The sequence below is a fragment of the Ptiloglossa arizonensis genome, chromosome 4, assembly GCF_051014685.1.
Source record: "Ptiloglossa arizonensis isolate GNS036 chromosome 4, iyPtiAriz1_principal, whole genome shotgun sequence".
Taxonomy (NCBI): Eukaryota; Metazoa; Arthropoda; class Insecta; order Hymenoptera; family Colletidae; genus Ptiloglossa; species Ptiloglossa arizonensis.
The window spans coordinates 4,989,297-5,009,086 of NC_135051.1; the positions used below are offsets into that span (position 1 = coordinate 4,989,297).

The 19,790-nt window shown below is 39.7% G+C and overlaps 5 protein-coding genes and 1 long non-coding RNA gene across 13 annotated transcripts; 4 read left to right on the forward strand and 2 right to left on the reverse strand.

Moving 5' to 3' along the window:
• Positions 1-1,331: 1,331 nt before the first annotated feature.
• Positions 1,332-5,860, forward strand: LOC143145867 (uncharacterized). 2 transcript variants are annotated; one of them, XR_012991787.1, is made up of 3 exons: positions 1,332-3,887; positions 4,162-5,173; positions 5,269-5,860. It is a non-coding gene; the product is annotated as an uncharacterized LOC143145867 (long non-coding RNA). The 2 variants fall into 2 exon arrangements; XR_012991786.1 differs by having other exon boundaries at positions 1,378-5,173.
• On the reverse strand, positions 2,442-3,433 carry LOC143145866 (venom metalloprotease inhibitor-like). The gene is made up of 3 exons (XM_076309642.1): positions 3,274-3,433; positions 2,962-3,074; positions 2,442-2,896 (listed from the first exon to the last, which is right to left on the reverse strand). The coding sequence occupies exons 1-3, from the start codon at positions 3,323-3,325 to the stop codon at positions 2,771-2,773; spliced, it is 291 nt and encodes a 96-aa protein (XP_076165757.1). The 5' UTR covers positions 3,326-3,433; the 3' UTR covers positions 2,442-2,770.
• A 2,167-nt stretch (positions 5,861-8,027) lies between the features above and the next one.
• LOC143145824 (chymotrypsin inhibitor-like) lies at positions 8,028-9,650 on the forward strand. Its single transcript, XM_076309587.1, has 3 exons — positions 8,028-8,183; positions 8,587-8,687; positions 9,325-9,650. The coding sequence occupies exons 1-3, from the start codon at positions 8,132-8,134 to the stop codon at positions 9,403-9,405; spliced, it is 234 nt and encodes a 77-aa protein (XP_076165702.1). The 5' UTR covers positions 8,028-8,131; the 3' UTR covers positions 9,406-9,650.
• LOC143145823 (uncharacterized) lies at positions 9,550-12,665 on the forward strand. 7 transcript variants are annotated; one of them, XM_076309584.1, is made up of 8 exons: positions 9,787-10,748; positions 10,849-10,948; positions 11,045-11,201; positions 11,476-11,529; positions 11,908-12,006; positions 12,091-12,179; positions 12,292-12,397; positions 12,476-12,665. In XM_076309584.1, exons 3-7 carry the CDS (start codon positions 11,150-11,152, stop codon positions 12,379-12,381), a joined length of 384 nt encoding a protein of 127 aa, XP_076165699.1. In that variant the 5' UTR covers positions 9,787-10,748; positions 10,849-10,948; positions 11,045-11,149; the 3' UTR covers positions 12,382-12,397; positions 12,476-12,665. The 7 variants fall into 7 exon arrangements, with proteins under 7 accessions (XP_076165698.1, XP_076165699.1, XP_076165701.1 ...); XM_076309586.1 differs by having other exon boundaries at positions 9,787-10,368; XM_076309583.1 differs by adding an exon at positions 9,550-9,688 and having other exon boundaries at positions 10,174-11,201.
• A 2,231-nt stretch (positions 12,666-14,896) lies between these two features.
• LOC143145307 (chymotrypsin inhibitor) lies at positions 14,897-16,764 on the forward strand. Its single transcript, XM_076308562.1, has 3 exons — positions 14,897-15,054; positions 15,292-15,410; positions 15,491-16,764. The coding sequence occupies exons 1-3, from the start codon at positions 15,003-15,005 to the stop codon at positions 15,569-15,571; spliced, it is 252 nt and encodes an 83-aa protein (XP_076164677.1). The 5' UTR covers positions 14,897-15,002; the 3' UTR covers positions 15,572-16,764.
• A 285-nt stretch (positions 16,765-17,049) lies between these two features.
• LOC143145308 (chymotrypsin inhibitor-like) lies at positions 17,050-17,735 on the reverse strand. Its single transcript, XM_076308563.1, has 3 exons — positions 17,623-17,735; positions 17,335-17,441; positions 17,050-17,240 (listed from the first exon to the last, which is right to left on the reverse strand). The coding sequence occupies exons 1-3, from the start codon at positions 17,669-17,671 to the stop codon at positions 17,157-17,159; spliced, it is 240 nt and encodes a 79-aa protein (XP_076164678.1). The 5' UTR covers positions 17,672-17,735; the 3' UTR covers positions 17,050-17,156.
• Positions 17,736-19,790: the final 2,055 nt, after the last annotated feature.

Below are 19,790 nucleotides of genomic sequence, written 5' to 3' on the forward strand. Positions count from 1 at the left end.
GCTTTTTATATTACGGTGCGATTGCGCGCGTTCAATGGGACTCGAATAGTATCCATCGAAACCCATCGTGTAGCTTTTCTATTCACAATCGTCGTCGTTCGGACATTTTTACCGAAGAAAATTTCTTTTCCATAGTCAAAGCTACGCAGGTACCACCCGTGTATTCTCACCTGTACGGAAACGTAGCTAAAAGACGAATCGGACGATCTACCAAAAACAAATTTTAAAATAAAAAAAGAAAAAAAATTATTTTTCCTCTTTAGCAACATTGTAAAATCGATCGATACTCCTCGTACCCCAGCCTCCCGCTGTTCAATCGTTCACGTGCCCCGTAAATCACACCGATCGCGACCAGACGCGTCCGTCGTCCATCGCGCGTACGTCGTCGAACGATAGAAGAGAGGTGGAAGAAAAAGAGAGAATAAAAAAGAAAAAAAAAAAAAGATCAAGGTCACAGGGTGGAAAAGCGCGCGCACGTGCCAGAGTGGCGCGTATTTCCAGGACGATGCGGTCGTACGAATAGAGGGGGGGATCGAATGCAGGGGTGAACCGGCGGCCATGTCGGTTTCCAATTAAACAAATGCCTGGTAGGAACTCGAGCAACCCCTCGGGGCATAGACGGCCTCTCTTTTCCACCGTCGAGGTCGCCAAGAGTTCTTCTCTGTTCGATGGTGGGGCTTCCACGGGACGATGGTAGGAGAGGATCGGTACAGCGCACGTGTCGAGCAGCATGCGAAATTCGAGGCGAGGGATTGTGCGCGCGCGATACGCTCGACCTATCTTCCTACACGAGCGTGCGTCATACGCGGTGCGGATCGCTCGCGGGGGGCCCCCTCGCGAGTGTACGCGTGCGTTGCGACACGTCGCGCGACTGGAATTTCTAATCAACCTTCCCAGAACCGTACCGGCTACATGGAGGCCATTTTAACCATCGTCGAAACGATGGTATTTCGCGATCGAGCAACGAGATCGATATTCCCGTCGCAGAGAGGAACCGTAGATTACTGGAGAACGATGGAAATGACCAACTTTTAGATATTTGGTCCACTTTTCTGGTAAAATGTTCGATACTTTAGCGTACTTTAGCGTACGGTAGAAATGCAGTTTCATTTTGCGTAATAAGATGAGAGATGAAAAATAAGTGCTAATGCGTTACTGATATTGCTGTTATTTTGTAAGTGTTACGACCTTGTAGTCGCTAAATTAGACACTACGTGTTTATACAGATAGTCACTAGGTACAAGTTATGGAGGAAGTTAGGATACTCGGTGATTACTAGGTAATTGTTAGGTGGAATTGAAGAGTTGTGTCTGACCGAGATGGTTGAGGATCGAGTTGGTCCCTGTTGAAATAACTAAGAAGATATACGAAATATAGCTAATAGTAAAAAATCGAAGAGGTCGTATTATCGATAAGAATACAACACCTACAGAGAGAGCCTTAGTTTTCAGCTCCAAATACTTATGGACGGGGATGTCCGAAACAATTCGAATCGACGAAAATTGCGACAGTACGGAATAATTATTAAATAAAGCAAACTCGAGGTAGCGCGAACGCAATCATCTTCAAGCGCAGATAATCATTTGCGGAGCAGCCTGCACGTGGATTCGAGAGAACAAGAGCGTGTCGCGATGCGATAAACTTTCAACGACGTCGGACCTTATCGGGAAACTTTTTTTTCTTTCTCGAATAAGGTCCAGCGTAATCTCACGATGATTCTCTGAGGCCAAACAGAAAGAGGGGGATAGAGGAAACTGGAAGATGGAGACCTCAGCACTTTCGACTACGACGTGGATTGCATTACGGGTCCAAATATTGGTGAGCCTCTTCTACTCGGGACCGGTCAAATTGTTTGATATGTCGATTGTTTGAGGTCTTCGGTATCGTGGCTGCAGAGTCTAACTCAAAAGAGACTCGAGAAGCAGTGAACAAAGTAAAGAGCGATTTTACAATAGCGAAAGGGACGAAAGATATCGAAATAGTGTTACTTCGTGTTCAAAATCATATACTTGTGCCCCTGAACAGTTATCGAGTCTTTTACGTATACTCAAACGTTTAATTTAAGAAAGTCGATATCAAAGTCTTGTAACACTTCATATGGATCACCTTGTATATTGTAAACACGGATGAACGCACAGAAATAGCCACTGTCGCATTTAATAACATTCGCAGATACTTGTGCATCGCGATTCACCGATTATTTTCATCCAGTCTAATATATTATTTAAAATACTAACAACGAACGACGGAAATCCGATTCCACCGCGTATTATAATATCTCGCGGTCTTGCAACGATAGTTGATCGTCGAATTGCGCACTCTACGGATGTGTAACGTTGAAAAAATCAACAGTGATAGCACGATGCACATCCTCGGGAATATTATCGAAGCGGTGCGCGTAATACGAGTGACGTGGATCGTTATTTGCAACGGAGTGTTGGTACTTTATATTTTGGTTTATTGTAACCGAAACCGTGTGTCTTACAAGTATTTTTTTTTTTTTTTATGGATGAACGATGACGATTTCGGCTCGAGTGTCGAAAAGTCGATCAGAAATTAAGTCTAATTTGCCCTAGCAGGACCACAATACCTCGTAAAATAACAATCGTCCTCTTCGAAGAAATTGTCGATACGCCTACTACCTTCAGTTTAATTCTATTTCTCCAACAATTCGAGAACCGAACAGTACTACTTTCACAAAACAAAGGAACAAAAATCTATAGCAACGGAGGTCGGTGTTACGTTTACGCAGTGATTAGGTTCACGATATTTACGCGAACCAATCGGACTTCTTCCACAGAGAACATCCTCTACCAGGACACGACGATATGGGGATGCATAGTCCTCTGCAATTCCTGGCGTAACCCTCTTTGCAATAACACGCGTCGTTGCATCTCTGCAAATTAAAATTCAATAACAGCGATCGATCCAGACCGATTTTTTTCACTTTTGCATACTCACGATGTTAACGATGGGACACGGTTGACCTAAATTCGTGCAAGTTGTTTGACACATGGATCCACAACTGTATATCTCGTTCGGTTTATTGCAGACCAGTTCGTGAGCGAATGTGGCTAAAAACACCAACAAATTTTGTACGCACAGGCAGCTTTATCATCACTTATCTCTTATCAATTCGACTCTCCAAAACCACGAAAGATACATTTGTTTATCCGAAGAGAGTAAATTTGGTTGGAAACGAGATACAGAAACAATTACCGGAGCTTCCAGACGATCCTAACGACCAAAGCACTTGATTATGGGATCACTTACTCGAGGAAAAGATGGCCAGCGCGACAGACACGACGAAAAAGATTCTCAGCATGTTGATGAAACGATCGGTAGTCTTGTCAGTTTCAACTGATGCACGGAAGTCACGAAGGACAGTTTATATACATAATAAACTGTCATAATACATCTGTCTGTGTAATACATACGTCGCATAAATATTTGTCTATGATATCTGTGGCGAGTATGCGTTAGCGTGATTCCCCCTTTTCCCTCTAGCCCCTCTTTCCTTTCTTTCTTCGACATATATATATTACCGATCTATTATGCACATAATTTATACGAGTAACAGTAGTATGCGTTAACTGTGTTAAATATTGTACGATTTCAAGGTTAACGATAAACGCAGCGCCACCTTTTTGCAACGTGAGACTAAATTCGACGATACAAATATTGTTGGTTAAAAAGTTTGAAGGAAAAATTTTAAAGTGTAACGGATTCTACCGTAAGGAAGATTTTCGCGTAAAAATATTCCAGAGTTGAAAAGATCCAAACGTAAACAAAATTCTGTCGTCAAGAAATTTGGAGTAAAGAAATTCTACTGCAAATAAAATTTCAGCGACAGAAAGATGCAAAATTACAACCTAATAGTAAGCAACGTAAGTAAATAAACTCTGTCTTCAATAAATTACCGTGTAAAATACAGCACGTAAATTCTTAAACACGACCTATGCACCTTATCAATCCCCGAACGTCGCATTCGTCATTAAACACGTGGTTAATGACAAAGCGCAACGTTCGGGGATTTCGGCGGAGCGAAAGTAACGAATTTCGGGAAAAGCCCGGAATCGATACCGAATCGTCCAAGTAATTGCATTGCCACACGATGCGGTGCATCGTGATTCAAACCGGTGCATCTAGAATATATTACAGTCAAGAAACATTGAGACATCGAGAGGAATCGTATACGTGCGAGCTTATAGCGAACACAGAGGACAAAATGCTATCTTCGAGTTATCGAGAGTGCAAACAATTTCATTGCCGTGCATCCGTGGCTGCAATGGCAGCTGTGCAATTGAACAATACCCAGATAATGAGCAAGTACAGGTGGAGTTAATAATATAGAGACGAAAATACAGTTTCTTTTCTTTTCTTTTCTTTCTAGATTGAGTCATCGAAACTGCAAACAATTTCATCGACCTTGGGGACAATATCCCCACCCACGACTCGACTCTGCGTCCACGAAATTATCCTGTCGTCCTGACTCTTTTGTATCGTCTTTTCACTTCGTCCCCCGTTTCGGCACGGCTCGTTCAGCAGACACTTTATTAAAGACGAGCGACTGCGTTTAATAGCGCCTCGCAAGCGGAAAGTCGAGGGCGTGATAATTAAAAGCGTCTCTCAACCTGACCTGTGCGCCAGTTTCGAACACGGAGCGTATCCGGAGAAATGAATATCGTTCAAGAGCAAAATACAAGGGGCGTCAAGGTCTCTGGAAATACTAGTGCCGATTATGATCCAGTCACGCGGGAAATTCCAATGTAAAAGAGTTATCCGTGGACTCGTGGGATTTTTCCACCGTGTTCAGTTCGACTAGTTGAAAAAGTTATCGGAGAATAATCTTGAATAAATTTCTTCCACGAAATTCCATGTTTGTCATTTTGATCGACTAAAGAGCAATTTTCCAGCCGGTTGAAGTTTTGCCCATCTCTGTTGGCAAATGAGAGAAATCTCTTAACGACCAATGAGTACATTAATAGCATCGAGCATTAATCAGCGATGTCCATGGAGATACGGTTGTCCAGGAAAACTCCACGTTACTATAAAAAGTGGAAAATTTATTCGAGTTCCGTTTAACACAACGGGAGTCAAATTTTATTAACCACGATCTAACTACGAAGCATGGAGGTGAACCGATAATAGTTTTGGGGGTGTATGGAAGTCGGTGAGTGTTGGAAACCTCGTCGTTATCGATGGAATATTGAGTATAAGTATTTGTAAGTATTGATAATTTAAAGGAAAATTTTATTATTTTTTCAGACCATTTTTCAAAAAAAAAAAAAAAAAAAAATTGACGATTTTCTCGTCGAAAATTGGAAGCATCGAGCGGGGCTGATTGGACGCGTTAATATCGGGTCAGTGTGTCAGAACGAGTGTTCCAGCGCGAGGGGGTGAAATCGTGGCCCTTCCTCGGCACAAAGGAGCCACGGTCGCCTCCTGTGACGCGACGTTACAGAGGGGTGAAAAGTAGAGTAGAGAAGGGCGCAGACGAGAACGGAAGGAAGAAGGGGAGCAGAGTCTCTCGAGGGCTTGCAATCGAGTTTTCCGCTGTCAGTGGCTGCTGGTCGTCGCCGACGAAGAAACGGGGCGGCTACGAAGACATTCAGACGCCTTCAGACGCTCGTATAACTCGGTCGAGACAATATCGAAAACTCTACTGCTCTGTTCGAATTTTCCAAAAAATCGTATCCTTTAGAGTCTCGCCTTACGAGAGCTCCCTTTCTCTTACCCGGCTGTTGTTTATCAATATTCCGCATTTCTTATAAATATATGAAGTATTTGTATCGCAATTACGGTAATAAATAAATAAAATTAAAATGCAAATACAATTAGCGATATATCGATCAATTTGTTCTCGATTAAAAACACATCGAACACATCATCCCTCTAAAAATAAAAAGTGACCTCGGCTAGATTAAATCGAAGCAAAGAGTTCGTTCGCATTTCATCTTCCTTGGTCAGAAAAATTTCTCGATCGTGGAACGCTAGGTGAAATTGTATATTTTCTGGTGGGGATACTCGACCACCGTTGGGACGAATGTAGGGGGAGGATAAAAGGAGGTGTAATGGAGGAAGTTGGCTCTGAGTGCTCAATAATAAATAGCATTTTCGACTGTCGGATATTCAATTGTCGACTACGGTCTGGCTAAATAAAAAAAGGTAAAAAAAGGAAGAAGCAGTGCCGAGAGAATAGAGAAAAGCGAGCGGTGGGATTTCGGTGGTCGTTGTCCCTTCCTGGCGGCGAATTATACTAAATTCTTGTCGTATGATCGTCAAATTCGATTCGTTGTACGATCATCGATATCCCCACCCATCGGGGGGATTCCCATCGAAACCAGCAGAGCGTGAAATACGACACGAGTCGACGACCACGTAAGAAATTGCACGCTGACGTTTAAAGACCGCGTACTCGGTAAAAAAAGAAACGAAATTTAAAAATTTTTTATCCTATTCTCGCGAAAATATTTACAACGCGTCGATAAAATTTTTCCGGCGCGATTTGGATCCCTTTCAGATACCTCGTTCCGAAACAAGTTCCTCGAAACGGACGAAAAGTCTCTTCACTTTTATTCATTTTCGCTTGCTGTCGTTTTCTTCGATCACCGTGACTACCATCGTCGCAGAGTATAAAGGAGAACAAATTGCTCGACCTGTACGCGTTATAAGGCTCTGTCCGGTTCCGAGTGGCGATAGTTCGGCGTGAATTTCCCGTGCAGCTTTCGAGATAAAAGCAAATGCGGATTCGGGGAATCGTGTTCCGACAAAGCGATTCAGCAACGAAGTTTCCCCCGATTCAATCGCCCGAAATTTACCCCCTGCCTCGACCTTGTTCGCGTTTCTATCGCGAAAGTCGCTAATTGTCGGATCTGCACAATGTCCCGCGATTGACGGGTCGTTACAACGAGAATCGCTGCGTCAACGAGGCGGAGTAATCGTACAGAGTGTCCGATTCTTCTTCTTCTTTGACTTTTACGTCGCATCAGTTGATAGGTCATTAGCAACGGGGTAATTCGATTGTACAGTATTTTTGAGAATGTTTGTTTCGTTCAGGGAGATTGTCGTATCTTCGAATACGAGCCTGAGCTATCGGAGTTATATTTTGGGACGTATTTTCATCCAACAAGGGCCCGATCTGTTTATCGTTCGTCGCTGCACGATGGTAGAGTACAGAGTTCGTGTTGCAGTTCGTAGAAAATTAGATGTAAATACTCAATAATTTTAGAAAAACGAATTAATCGAAATTCTGGAGAGATTGTTCGAGAAGATACTCGAGTTGTTGGTCCGTATTATTTCGGGACACCCGTTGCGTAGAAAGAGAGAAATCCCTGCTGCCACGAATGCAAACTGCCTTGGTATCGTACGTTAATCAGTGGCAATGATCGCGCTTAGCGCGTAAAAGTCGTTTCAAAGTCAATCACGAAACTACATTTTCACTTTGCATACGCTGCTTTTAAATTGTTTATTAGTTTCACGCGATTGACACTGCTGACGAGCCTGTGCAACGATCTAACTTATTTTTTCCTATTGTAATCGCTATTGCGACTCGATAAACATTCAACGCGAGTATATTGGTGTTAGTTAACGCGTTCCTGGGAAATATATATCAAATATCGATTCGTCGAATTGCCATGCACGGTTTCGATAAATATAGACGATCGTCGAATCAACGATAAAGTGAACCAGAGAACGGTTTCGTGGAAGGGTTTGAAAATTGTTGCGTACGTAGATTTCTGAGAGAATGGTGCCACGAAACTATTTATCGATGTCGCGTAATTCTTCGTTAGACAGGGAAAGCAATTTTTAACGTACGAGGAGAATGAAACGATTTTTGGATCCCAGACAGAGATCGTTCAAGAACATCTACGAGGAATTGAACAGACGATAACCGATAGAAACGTTCGAGTCTCGCTTCCTCGTTCACGAGCAATGGATGACCACACCAGGAAGGAGAACAAGATAAAGAGAGAAGAAGCGACGAGACGAGCAAACAACGAAGATCGATGAGAGAAAGAGGGAAGACGTCGGTGATCTTGGACACTGTTTCGTAACACCACTATATAAAGCCAAGTAGTTTCCCCGAGTTTTAGTGTCAGTCGTAATCTCTTCAGGAAACAGACCTACAATGTCTCGAATCGTTCTTGTTCTACTCGTCGTTCTGGCAGCGTTCTCTGCCAGTGAGTAAAGGACCCGAACTAAAACCGATCGAGTCGTGTAATATGGGGTCTCTCCGCTCGAGGACAAACTGTAAAGTAATTCCACGATGGAGAGGAAAAAAAATAGAACAATGTCGGATGGAAACGATAAATCTGCTCGGGTTGCAAATTTTATGAAAAAAATTCCAACTGAGAGAGAACAATCGTAATAAATGTCAAAATAGAGAAAATTATTTCTCCGAAAATTAGCGTAACGTTACTCCTTAAAAGTGACGAATGTTTCCGAAAGAAAGAAAGAAAATTCTTGTTCTTCGATGAAGGGAGAGATTCTTTTCGCTTGTCCTCGAACGTTGAAACCGGTCATTGGCGTAATCAGCGGGGAAACACAGTGAAGGGTAACGCGACAATGTTTCTCTGCTTGAAGGTTCGTTTGGCCAACAGTGTGGCTTGAACGAGGAGTTCAGGTCTTGTGGATCACCATGCGAGCCCACATGCGCTGTACCTGTAGCGGATTTCTGCACTTACGTCAGTATTGAAATTCATTTTTAAAACCGTGTTTAACACGTTCGTTCGCGTGTACGAGCCCACTTTTTTTACAATGAGTAATGCAGAATGGGAATAATATTGATAACGATGACAATATACGGTAATCTACGCTCGAGTTTCAATGATTCGAGGTTCAGCATATCCCGGAGACCGTGTACTTCGAAGAGATACCATATACACCCAACTGCAAAAATTTTAATTTTTATAATTTTTATTCTATCTTTCTAAAAATGGTATCGGTGAATCGATTAAGATTTTCCGGTGAAAATGACTCCAAACACGACATAAATCGAACGAATTTTTTTTATACGAGCAATCGATTTAAATATTCCAGATATTGAAAATGTACCAACGTTCCTGATTAAAATGTTGCACCGATCGATATCGGTCTAATTTATGTCGTGTTTTCTGATCATTTTCAACGGGAAGTACTCGTCGATTCATTGACACTATTTTTAAAAAGATACGATAAAAATGTAATAGATCGGGTACGACATAATCGTAAATTACTTTGATTGAAATCGGTGAGCACACGAATTGGAAATGATACTAGGAGCAAAGTCTTTTGCACTTGTTAGCAAAGAGACAACTTTAACTCGATTTTTTATTTGTTCAGAATTGTAAGATCGGCTGTCAGTGTAAGACTGGATACTTGAGAAACGGCGGGGGAACTTGCGTCCTCCCTGACAATTGTTAATTACCACCACCAGCCATGGAACAATTTTTTATCGACATCTCCAAGATTTATTTTTCTATCTCTCTATATGTTGTTTCCGCTGAGCACTTGTTCAATGTGAAATGTATAAAAATACGAAGAAACGATTATTGACTTGTACTGAGTTGATTGTAGAAAAAATGTTACAAACACGAGCAACATGAGAAACACGACAACAATTTAATACTATATGTAAATAAATAATAAATACTCTATAGATCACTCTACATGTGTAAATTCACATTTATTCTTGGGTTATTCTTGGGTAGGTATGAAACACGTCAATTTTTAATGCGAACATCGAGCCAATATCTTGTAATTTTAAGATTCAAACTTTAATATTCAAACTTTATTCTGAAGTGTAAAAAAGAAAAAAAGAAAAATAGCAAAGACTATCTCTTGTTTATAATTTAAGGTCACTTCTGCTTTATGAATATTAAAATATTTAAATGATCTTGCTGTTGATCTTTTAATAATGTAACACTCGTTCAAACATAACAGACAGTACACATTGTAATAATAATAATAGTTACACCAACGCATTTCGTAAAATTTATAATCAGGCTCACGAATCCCCAAAATCAACTGTAGTTGATGAGTCAATCCAGCGTGAATTATGATTACGATGACTCATTCTCCGGTGCTATATCCTTCATGAGAGAATCGTCGCGAAAAAATTTGCGAAACGATCACGAGTATGTTTCACGAAAATTGTAAACACACTTGTCGATACTCTTTGTTTATTTACAGGAGTGTAAAATCGGTTGTCAGTGCAAATACGGACACTTGAGAAGCAAAGCTGGGATTTGCACACTTCCCCAATATTGTTATTAACACTATCACCGGAACATGGAAAAATGTTTTCACGAGTTCTTCCTTTCGCTTTCTATCGACAAATCAAAGTTTGCGATGTTACTTGCCCTCAATCATCGTTCGAAAGGAAATGTATGGAAGTATAATTAAATAAAACAATACTGTACTGCAATGTTATGTTTCATTATAATGAGACATTATAAAGAGAGACTACAGGGTGGACTTTCAACATTAAGGACATCTAAATCATCCTAAAATACACATCACGAGATGCATGCAAACAGCTTAATATCGTGACAGTCGTTCAACATCAATGTACACTCTTATCCTGTTCATTGAATAAACTAACAAGATTCGTTAACCTTCAGATGTATCCCGAGTTTGTTGCTTTCAAGAATTTATGTAGTGTATAGACAATTATTATCATTGTTATAAACAGGAGCTTGTTTTGATGAAATTCAATAATTCAAAATAATTGATATAATATAACGAAAGTAATTAGAAAATAAAAGGTAGAAAGATCGTTTAAATTCGTGTGTTTGAAAGATCGATAGAGTCGTTGAAATTAGATCATACCATGATTAAGTAACGTTGCAACGTGTTTGTTTAAAGGGGTCACCCATTCAAGTGCAATTGATCTCCCATTGGGTGTTATTCTGAAGTGAAACCGTGACAATGAGAAAATTAAGGTCGCCGCTTTTATCTGAGAAAAGTATAACTGGTTGTATAAAAGAGTAAACACAGAGATACGCATCGGCTAATTTAAATAACGATTTTAAAGTCAAAAATGAATTATACTCTCTTTTAGTAAGCGAAGGAGAACGAGTATAAAAAGCGGCACTCAGAAGGGAATTTCATTAATTTCACAGTTGAACATTGTGAGTGTAATATCCTACTCCAGAAGATCAACAAAATGAATTCGATCACCATGACGACTTTCGTGGCACTGATTGCTTGTATTTTGTGTAAGTATCTGTATGCATTGTTGTAACAAAATTGAATACTTAAAATTAAAAAAAAAGTACATTTGGTATCCTATTAATAGGATAATTCCAACTAATTATCTTGGCCTAGCCAAGATGAACACTCTTTACGTGCTCATTGATTTTCTTTAATTCTTTTTTCAAGTGCAGAAACTTACTAATTATTTCCAATTGTCCGAATATTAATACCGAAGAACTTTGAATCACGTTTCTGAAAATTAAAAGTGAAAGCAAAGTAACGAGAATATGCTTTTAGATATTTCCAATGGGGTTTCTTCGCAAAGTTCACCTAGCTCTGGCACTGACAACCGTATGTATACATAAACGTCAAAAAAGTATTTCTCGTAGATTATAATCTAATTATAATTCTTAATTTTTCGATCCCTTCCTGGAATAGTAGCAATTATATATGGCCCAAACTAGCAGTTAAATAGTAAATCGATCACTGTTACAAAGTTATCTCCAAGATAAACACTCGATGATTTAAATCGAAAATTATCGAAATCGTAGAAACGATGAATATTAAATAATGATAGTGCACTAGAAAGTCAAATAAGCCAGTATTACCTCAAATTTTCGAATTGTTTTTATCCCGAGCTAACGTCCGAATAGCAATACTGAAAAACTTTGGAAAACGGCTTTGAAAATTAAAAGCGAAAGCAAAGTAACGATTACATTATGTTTTTAGAAACTTCCGATGGAGTTTCTTCGCAAACTTCGCCCATTCCCAGTAATAATATAACCAATTCCCCCTCCACTACCGCTGCCAGTGTCCCAACCAGCAATCGTATGTACATATAAACGAGAAAAAAAAATGTCCACGTCGATTATACTCTAATTTTCATTTTTCGATCTCTCTATTAACTAACAGAGCCCACATGTGACGTAAACGAGCAGTTCAGTCCATGCAAATCGTGTGAACCAAGCTGCTCCACAGTGTATATTGGAACCTGTCCGGTGGTAAGAAAATTAACGTTTTTCCATACTGAAACTGTGTATACAAAATTAGTTATACACACACGCACGCACACATACACATATGTGTATATACATGTCTATATTCTCATTTCAGCCTTGCACACCGGGTTGCGCCTGTCGACCAGGATTATTCAGAAACACACAAGGCAGATGCGTGACCATAGTTGGTTGTTTTCTTAACTGATCCAATGGCATAGGAGGTACGTATTTAAACAATCGTACTAATTTTTCATGGAGTAATATTTATAACATGTGTTTTTTCTTTTTTTTTTTTACAGTCGTTGTATAATAAACTCTCGACGAACAACCGCTGAATCGAAGAAGAAATAGTATACATCGACTCGTCCGTACCTAGTTACCTTAGATTGAAAACGGGAATTGTAGCTGGTACTTGTATATTCAACAATATGTTTCAGAACATGTAAAATGAAAATAAACCATTGTGCGTTAACGCGTACAGCAAGTAAATATTGATGTGTACGTTTCTTGAATTAAACGCGGTCAATTACATTTTACTCGAGGGAATCTGCGTGTCAAAGATCACGACCTATCGGTCAGATCGGATCTTGTCGGGAACGTGGCGTCCCAAATATAAGTCGACGATGGAAATTATCTCGCAAAGGTTATGCATTATACACGTAACGCGATCCAGAGACGAATTTCTGAATATTTACCATCGTCGAAGTTCACCAGGAAAATTTCCAAAGACCGAGCTGCAACTGTTTGTACACTCGAGATCCACGATTAATCTAATCGAGATCTTTGGCAATTTTTGTCATTTATTTCGAGTACTTCGCGGTGTATGTATTTACCGCCCGAGATACTGTCGATTAATTTCCCAGTTTTGGTGACAAAACACTTCTAAAAGTGTACCGTCGATATCTTTTCGTACGTTCGCGGGATCGTTACGTGATTTTCCAACGAACCGTTTCATGGTAAACTTTCTTGGCTTGAAATTATTTACGGTAGTACTTCCTTACGAGAGAATATTTTACTATAAAATTTTCCTATGATGACATTTTTTACGGTGGAATACTTTTCCCAAACAATTTTAAGGAATTCTTCTTTCCTTGAAACTATTTTATGCTGGAATTTTCATATACCGAAATGTTTTTTTCCACTGGAATTTTTTTCCATAGAATTTCTTTATACGAAAACGTTTCACGGTTCGCGTCTTTTGCGCAAACACTCTCGCGCTTCCACAAAGATCTCGGCACAATCCAAACAACGTAAAATCAACCGAGTATAGAACACGAGGACACTCGTATAATTGCTTGCATTTGCATACGATAAGAATTCCCTCTACCATTCAAGACTACCATTAAAGTATTTTATCACCTTCCTTGAAAGGAAAAAAAAAAAAATGATTGGAGTAAATATTACTCACTTTAGTAAGACTTGCCCAAATAACGAAATTTCCATCACCTATCACCCATAAAAAGTCAGCCATTCTGATCGATTCAAATTAAAATAGAAACGAAGTGGATATCTTCCTTAGTTTCTAAGAAAACAGCTTCTGATACTTTACACGAATCATATTTATACTCTATATACAATACTTCGTATTTTATATGACTCATGTATTGACTTTATTCGCAACATTTCGTATACACCGATCACGATGATAAATTCATTTCTCCTCGGTGTGTTGAGTAACACGATATTGGCTAAATCAGTTACACATTGAATGATATTTTCCGCCGTGAAAATCTCAGCATTAAAATCACTCCAGATGTTTTCTCAGAGGAGAGAATTCGTTAAAATTAGAGCCTCTACTTCGAATTTTTTCATGGGTTGTTTATTCTTTTTTCGTCAAACACGAGACATATTGAAAGCGAGATTACACAGTAAACACTGCCCAAACCAATCGTTATCCCGAGTGATATACCCTAACCCTGTTTCTGTTTGGTTAATTAATGGTATTTCCTGCGAGTCATCGGCGAAAATAAGTCGTAGAAAAACGATTTTGTACACATTATATGAATTGCGACTAAGATGAGGTTAGAGACGGTCAGATTATGTTGTTTGGGATAAACATGCGACAAAATCGCGTGAGAACGATGTATCATTACTAGAACCGTGTATTTCCCTGGCTCGAATACTTCGATGGTCTAATAGAATGCAAAACAGTTAGGCACATAGAACGTGTTAACGAGTCGCGCAAGGATGTTGAATAATCTTGGGAAAATATAATCTTTAGACACTTCTGAGAAATCTTCGAAATACTTTACACTCAATATGAAAAATAATGTCTCTTCGTCGTATCAAATTTGTATAAATAAAGAAAGAGAGAATAATCTTGGAAGAATTCTGATTGTATACACTTCCACGAAATCTTCGAAATACGTGTCAGTTAATATTATTAATAATATTTCTTTATCGCGGTCAGTTTGTATACGTTGAAAATGAGAGATCTTGGAAAAAATCTGTCTTCGCGCACCTGTGAGAAAATTTGGAAACACTCGTGAAAACACCTTGTTCAAATTGAAACAAAATAACTTTGTATAAAACAATATCGGTATTGTAATTGCTATCAATGGTGAAATATAGATCATCGCGTCGGCTTGCATCAGGTCGAGGTATACGTTACAAAGTATGAACTCAGATAATGTAGCGACGATTGTATCGAGTGTAGGTACTCTAATCTATACCAATCGCGACGACGGCGTGGGAAGTGGCAAAATTTAGGAAACGTACCGTTAAGAGGGAAGACACGATGTGTTGGTCACGCAGCAGATTGTATAAAAGCTGATCCCAGCCACGGATTATCGTCATTCGTGTTTTACGAGTATACAAACAACTACCATGTCTCGTGGCGTAGTTCTTCTCTTATTGATCGTGGCTGTCGTTTACACCGGTGAGTGAATCAACATCTCCCGAATACTCTCCTCGATCCTTCTTGATTATTGTTGGTTATCAAACGATAATCTCTGAATCCTCGTTTCTTTGCATTCGAAATTGCTATTACCCTACGAAAGCTCGTTAAAATCAAAGTGGAACAATTGAAAACTTTTCCTTGCTATTGTCAACAATTAACGTACTGATAATATACCAGACAAAGACAGTATACTATCCGAATTTGAACTTGTTGCAGTCGCCAATCCCGAGACTCACGGTACCAGCCAAGAGTGTGGTCCCAACGAAGTGTTCAATACTTGTGGATCGCCTTGCGTAGACACCTGCGAGAAACGTGCATCGCCAATCTGCACCCTGGTTAGCGCCGCATTTGCAACTCACAATTCGAAACGAAAGAACGTGCATCTGACCTCTAACGAGTGACACTTTGTTTTCAGATGTGCGAGATCGGCTGCGAATGTAAACCAGGATACGTGAGAAACCGGGAGAAGAAGTGCGTCCTCACTCGTGAGTGTTAAATACCTGGAAAACGACGATTCAACGAGAAGATTTTTATTTACTAACAATTCGACTCGAAATTACTCGATTGATCCCTAATGTACACTGAACGATTATCTATAAATTATCGAATAACGACGCTTCTACTTTTGTCAAACAAGTCTAGTATTGACCCCTTCGTGGACGGACATTTTGGTTCAAAATGATAAAAGCGTTATCTGTTACTAGACACTGTCTCCAAAGGGTTGAGATATATTTTTCTATAAACATTAATCACGCTTAGTTGATCGTACATTGCTCGTTATTACGAATCTATCCCGTAAGTTTACGATTCCTACTTCGGAGAACTTTATATACTTTAAATTCGAAAAGCTTTTCCATGTCGGGAAACGTGGATATAAATATTGGCTTCGTACGGAAACCATAAGTACTTTGTCAGGACCGTAACAATTTGTACGGGACGAGGTTGAATAGTTTTACGAGAAATCTTCCAAATATTACCCGTTTCTCGACGAGATCCCTTAATGCAACGATGGCCGACTCGACTTTACGACCTCTATCCACTTTATCTTCGAGACTAAATTCCCCGTTTCGAAACCGATCGTTTTCAAATATCAAGCGCATTTTATCGTACAGTTCGTGACGTTCGAATTTTTCTTCGAAATTCACGTTACGAGGCACCGTAACACGAAATTTACGTTATAAGACGCATGCACGTTTCGTGCGAGTCGCAACTTCGCCGAAACTTGTATTATTTCATTGGAAATTCACGTTACGAGGCACCATAATACGAAAGTTGCGTCACACGTCCACACATCGCGTGTGGTAAGATAACTCAAAAAACGTGTCACTTTGGAGATTCGAGTGTACAAACTACGTTTCACTACTATGGAATTGCATATCGATCATCGCGAAAATATTAAGCAAGTCTTGCAGAAGAACGGGCGAAAAAATTAAATCTAATCGATCATCCTCGATATCTGTGCGATTATTGCAAACAAAGTGTTTAATTGGACGGCAAGATTAGATATTGTTAAAGATTTGACAATTTTAAAAGGAATATTCGAGATAGCGTTATTACATCACTACTGTAGAGGTTCCCAAAGTGTGGGCCACATGTTAAAATACGATAAGCTCGCGTAAAAAGTTAAAAAACCTTCCCTTCGACAATTCCCCAGGAATACAATGGAATAAAAAAAATTGTTAAACGGTATGGTGTTATTTTCATTCAACCTCCTTTCTCTTACGATACGTTAACCGGTACGATTCTGATTAATTCTATGTGTATAAATACGTCGCAGTGTTTTAAATTTCCACGAACGTGACGCGTTAAAGAAATGGGGCTGAATCGTCGTCGATTCTACGCATTCGTCTTCAGGTTAGATAAGTTAAATCCGTCGGTGATTCATCGATAGCAGATAAGATTTACTTTTTTCATGGCGCTCCTATCGATCGAGCAGACGGGACGATACACAATTGCGAAGAGAGATACAACGGATTCACCAATAAATACTTAAACAATTATTTAATTTCCATTCACAAAACTTACAATACTTCCTTGGAAAGGTAGATATACTTTACAATTAACGAATAAAATCATTCACTTCAACAACTGTTCATTGGAACACATTTTCCAGCCTTGTCCCTCACGAACCCTCTTTGACATTGGCACTTAGGTGATCTGCATATCTAAAGAGAACCAATTAAATTTCATTGAAACGATCGAATCACGAAATTAAGTTCATTTATCACGAAATTATACTTCACCAAGAAAGATACTAACACTGTCGCATATAGGATATTTATTGGAACACGTAGGCTCACAGGCACTTGAGCATTGTTTGAACTGTTCATTGGGAGAGCATTGAGCGTTTACCACTGTGTTCATCACTATGAAAAACAGGATCACCAAATAAGTTACTTACAACTATTATTTACGATCTCTCAAAATAGGATATACTTGAAAGTTTTTTTTTTTTTTTCGTTGAAATTTATCTTTCGATTCGTATACCTTTATTCTATTTTGTGATTGTTTAACAAGAAAAAAATGATTTAAGTTAGGATTACTTACTGCCAATGCAAACAGTAGCAACGAGTAGAATAATAACGACACGAACCATTGTTGAAAACTTTGTTTAGCTTTAAATCTGACCTGATGACTCTTCGATTCTAGTCTGATGTAGATTCATGAAATTTTTCAGTTTTTATATCATGTTTCTCGGCCTTCGTATTTTATCGCCGTAATTTATTATGTATCTTTGCGAACATTTAGTATCACTGTGCCACCTTTGGTATTATCTGCAGCTAGTCAAATGAACATCTTGTCCACGTCGAATATTTCGCGCGTGTAATAGCAAATGCTTTAAAAAATGATTCAACAAACAGAAGTAAAAAGAAATATACATCCCGATAGAGGGTACCGGATATTTGGCTTACGAATTCGATCATTTATTCTCGCTTCCAGTGTTAAGGTCTTCGATCGAATCGAATCATTCTCGTTGATTGAATACGCGGTTAATAATTTGGAGCAGAGATTCCCAAAGTACAAATCGCGTTGAACTAAATATTAATATGAGAGTGGTTTAATAAGTTTTTCGAGACTGTGTTTCCAATCTTCGAATGAAAGAAATGGTTTCTCGTCGATTCGGCGCCAGTAACGTGTCGATTGTTTCTGATAGAAAACGATGGTCGATACAAGAGCGAGTTCGTTCGGTTGCAGCAACATTTATCAAGGGGGTGAGGTGATGGTGGTAAATTATCGAGTCACGGGTTAATGTTGCGTACGGTAAGTTCTGTACGAGGCAGCTTGTCCGTGCGGCGTTACCCACGTGTGCACACCCCAAGGTTTAATCGCTATCGCATCGAATCTCCGCAAACCGTGACTTTTCTCGCGTAACTAACGCTTCGGACAAACAAGCCCACTACAGCGAAACGCGAAACACCCGCATAAATTACCGATTCTGCTGGATTATCGACCAGCCGTGCAAAACGAGAATCAACGGAAGAAGAGGCACACCGGGACCAATTAAAACTTACGGGAGAACGATCGAAAAAAAAAACTCGACGGACTTGTCGGCCATTGCGTTGCAGAAGCTTTTAACAATGTACCATCCACCTACCTCCCCCTTGGATGAAAATCGTCGAACCGTATAAACAGCAACCTAAGCGAAATCCTGTGTTTCCAATCGTTTTCAATCCCCTCGACTCTTCACTTTGGTCGTGAAGCTTTTTTTTTCTTTTTTTTTTTGCGATACGAGACAAAGTGTGTTGGGGAGATGGAGTAGACACGCGAGATATATCATCGGTGGCATTTCGAACGGTAACGGTTAAGAAACGGAGAAGAAAGTATAAAGAAGAGAATGTGAAATGATTAAGAACCTATCGCTGTGAATACGTATACTAAATTGTACAATAGTATGTCCTAACTGTGACGATTACTTGTTTAAAGCTCGTTCGAAGGGATTGAAGCTTCACGTGCGAGAGCAGAGAGAAATCATGGAACGAGAGAGTAGACACGGTTTAAACGGTTCCAAACGTGTATCACGAGGAACCCAGAAACGTACAATGCTTCTTCGCGAGATAAAGTAGCGCGATATAAAGTGTCCTTGCCTCTAACGGTCCATTTACGGTCGAAAATTTAGTTCACGAAGGGCGTATAAAGTCGGAACGAGCGTACCACCGTCACGGGGATACAATTTATGGAAATCGAAGACCTCCATAACGGAGGCTTTTGGGAATCTTTCGCGGTACGGGTCGTCCGTTTTGCGTCTAGACGTTCTATCCAACGGCAATAAGTGGATTTAAATTTCGTTCGATAATGCCAATCTGCGTTGTCGATCGTCGAGAAACAAGTTAACGGAAAATTAGATGCTGCGCTCGTACGAAAACAAGATAACGAATTAGGAAACAATCGATTAGATAGAGAGGACAGATTCCTCGAGGTCTCGTGCAATTGAAAGTACAGCGTTTCACTGCTTTAATCACCGGACAGTCTTGTCTAATTGCCTCCGATTGTGTTTAATTGGTGTGCGACCACTTCATCGGTGAACGATCCCCGACGCCTGATAGAAGGCGACCCATTCGACAGCGGAGCGGAACGGTCTTCCTCGTCAGGGATACGCTTATGGTTACGAAGTTCTCGGGCTTATGCATCGTGAACACCAACGTACGATTCTTATTTTATATATGTACTCTTGAAAAATTCGCACGCAAAGACAATTCGAAGTAAAAAAATTTTAA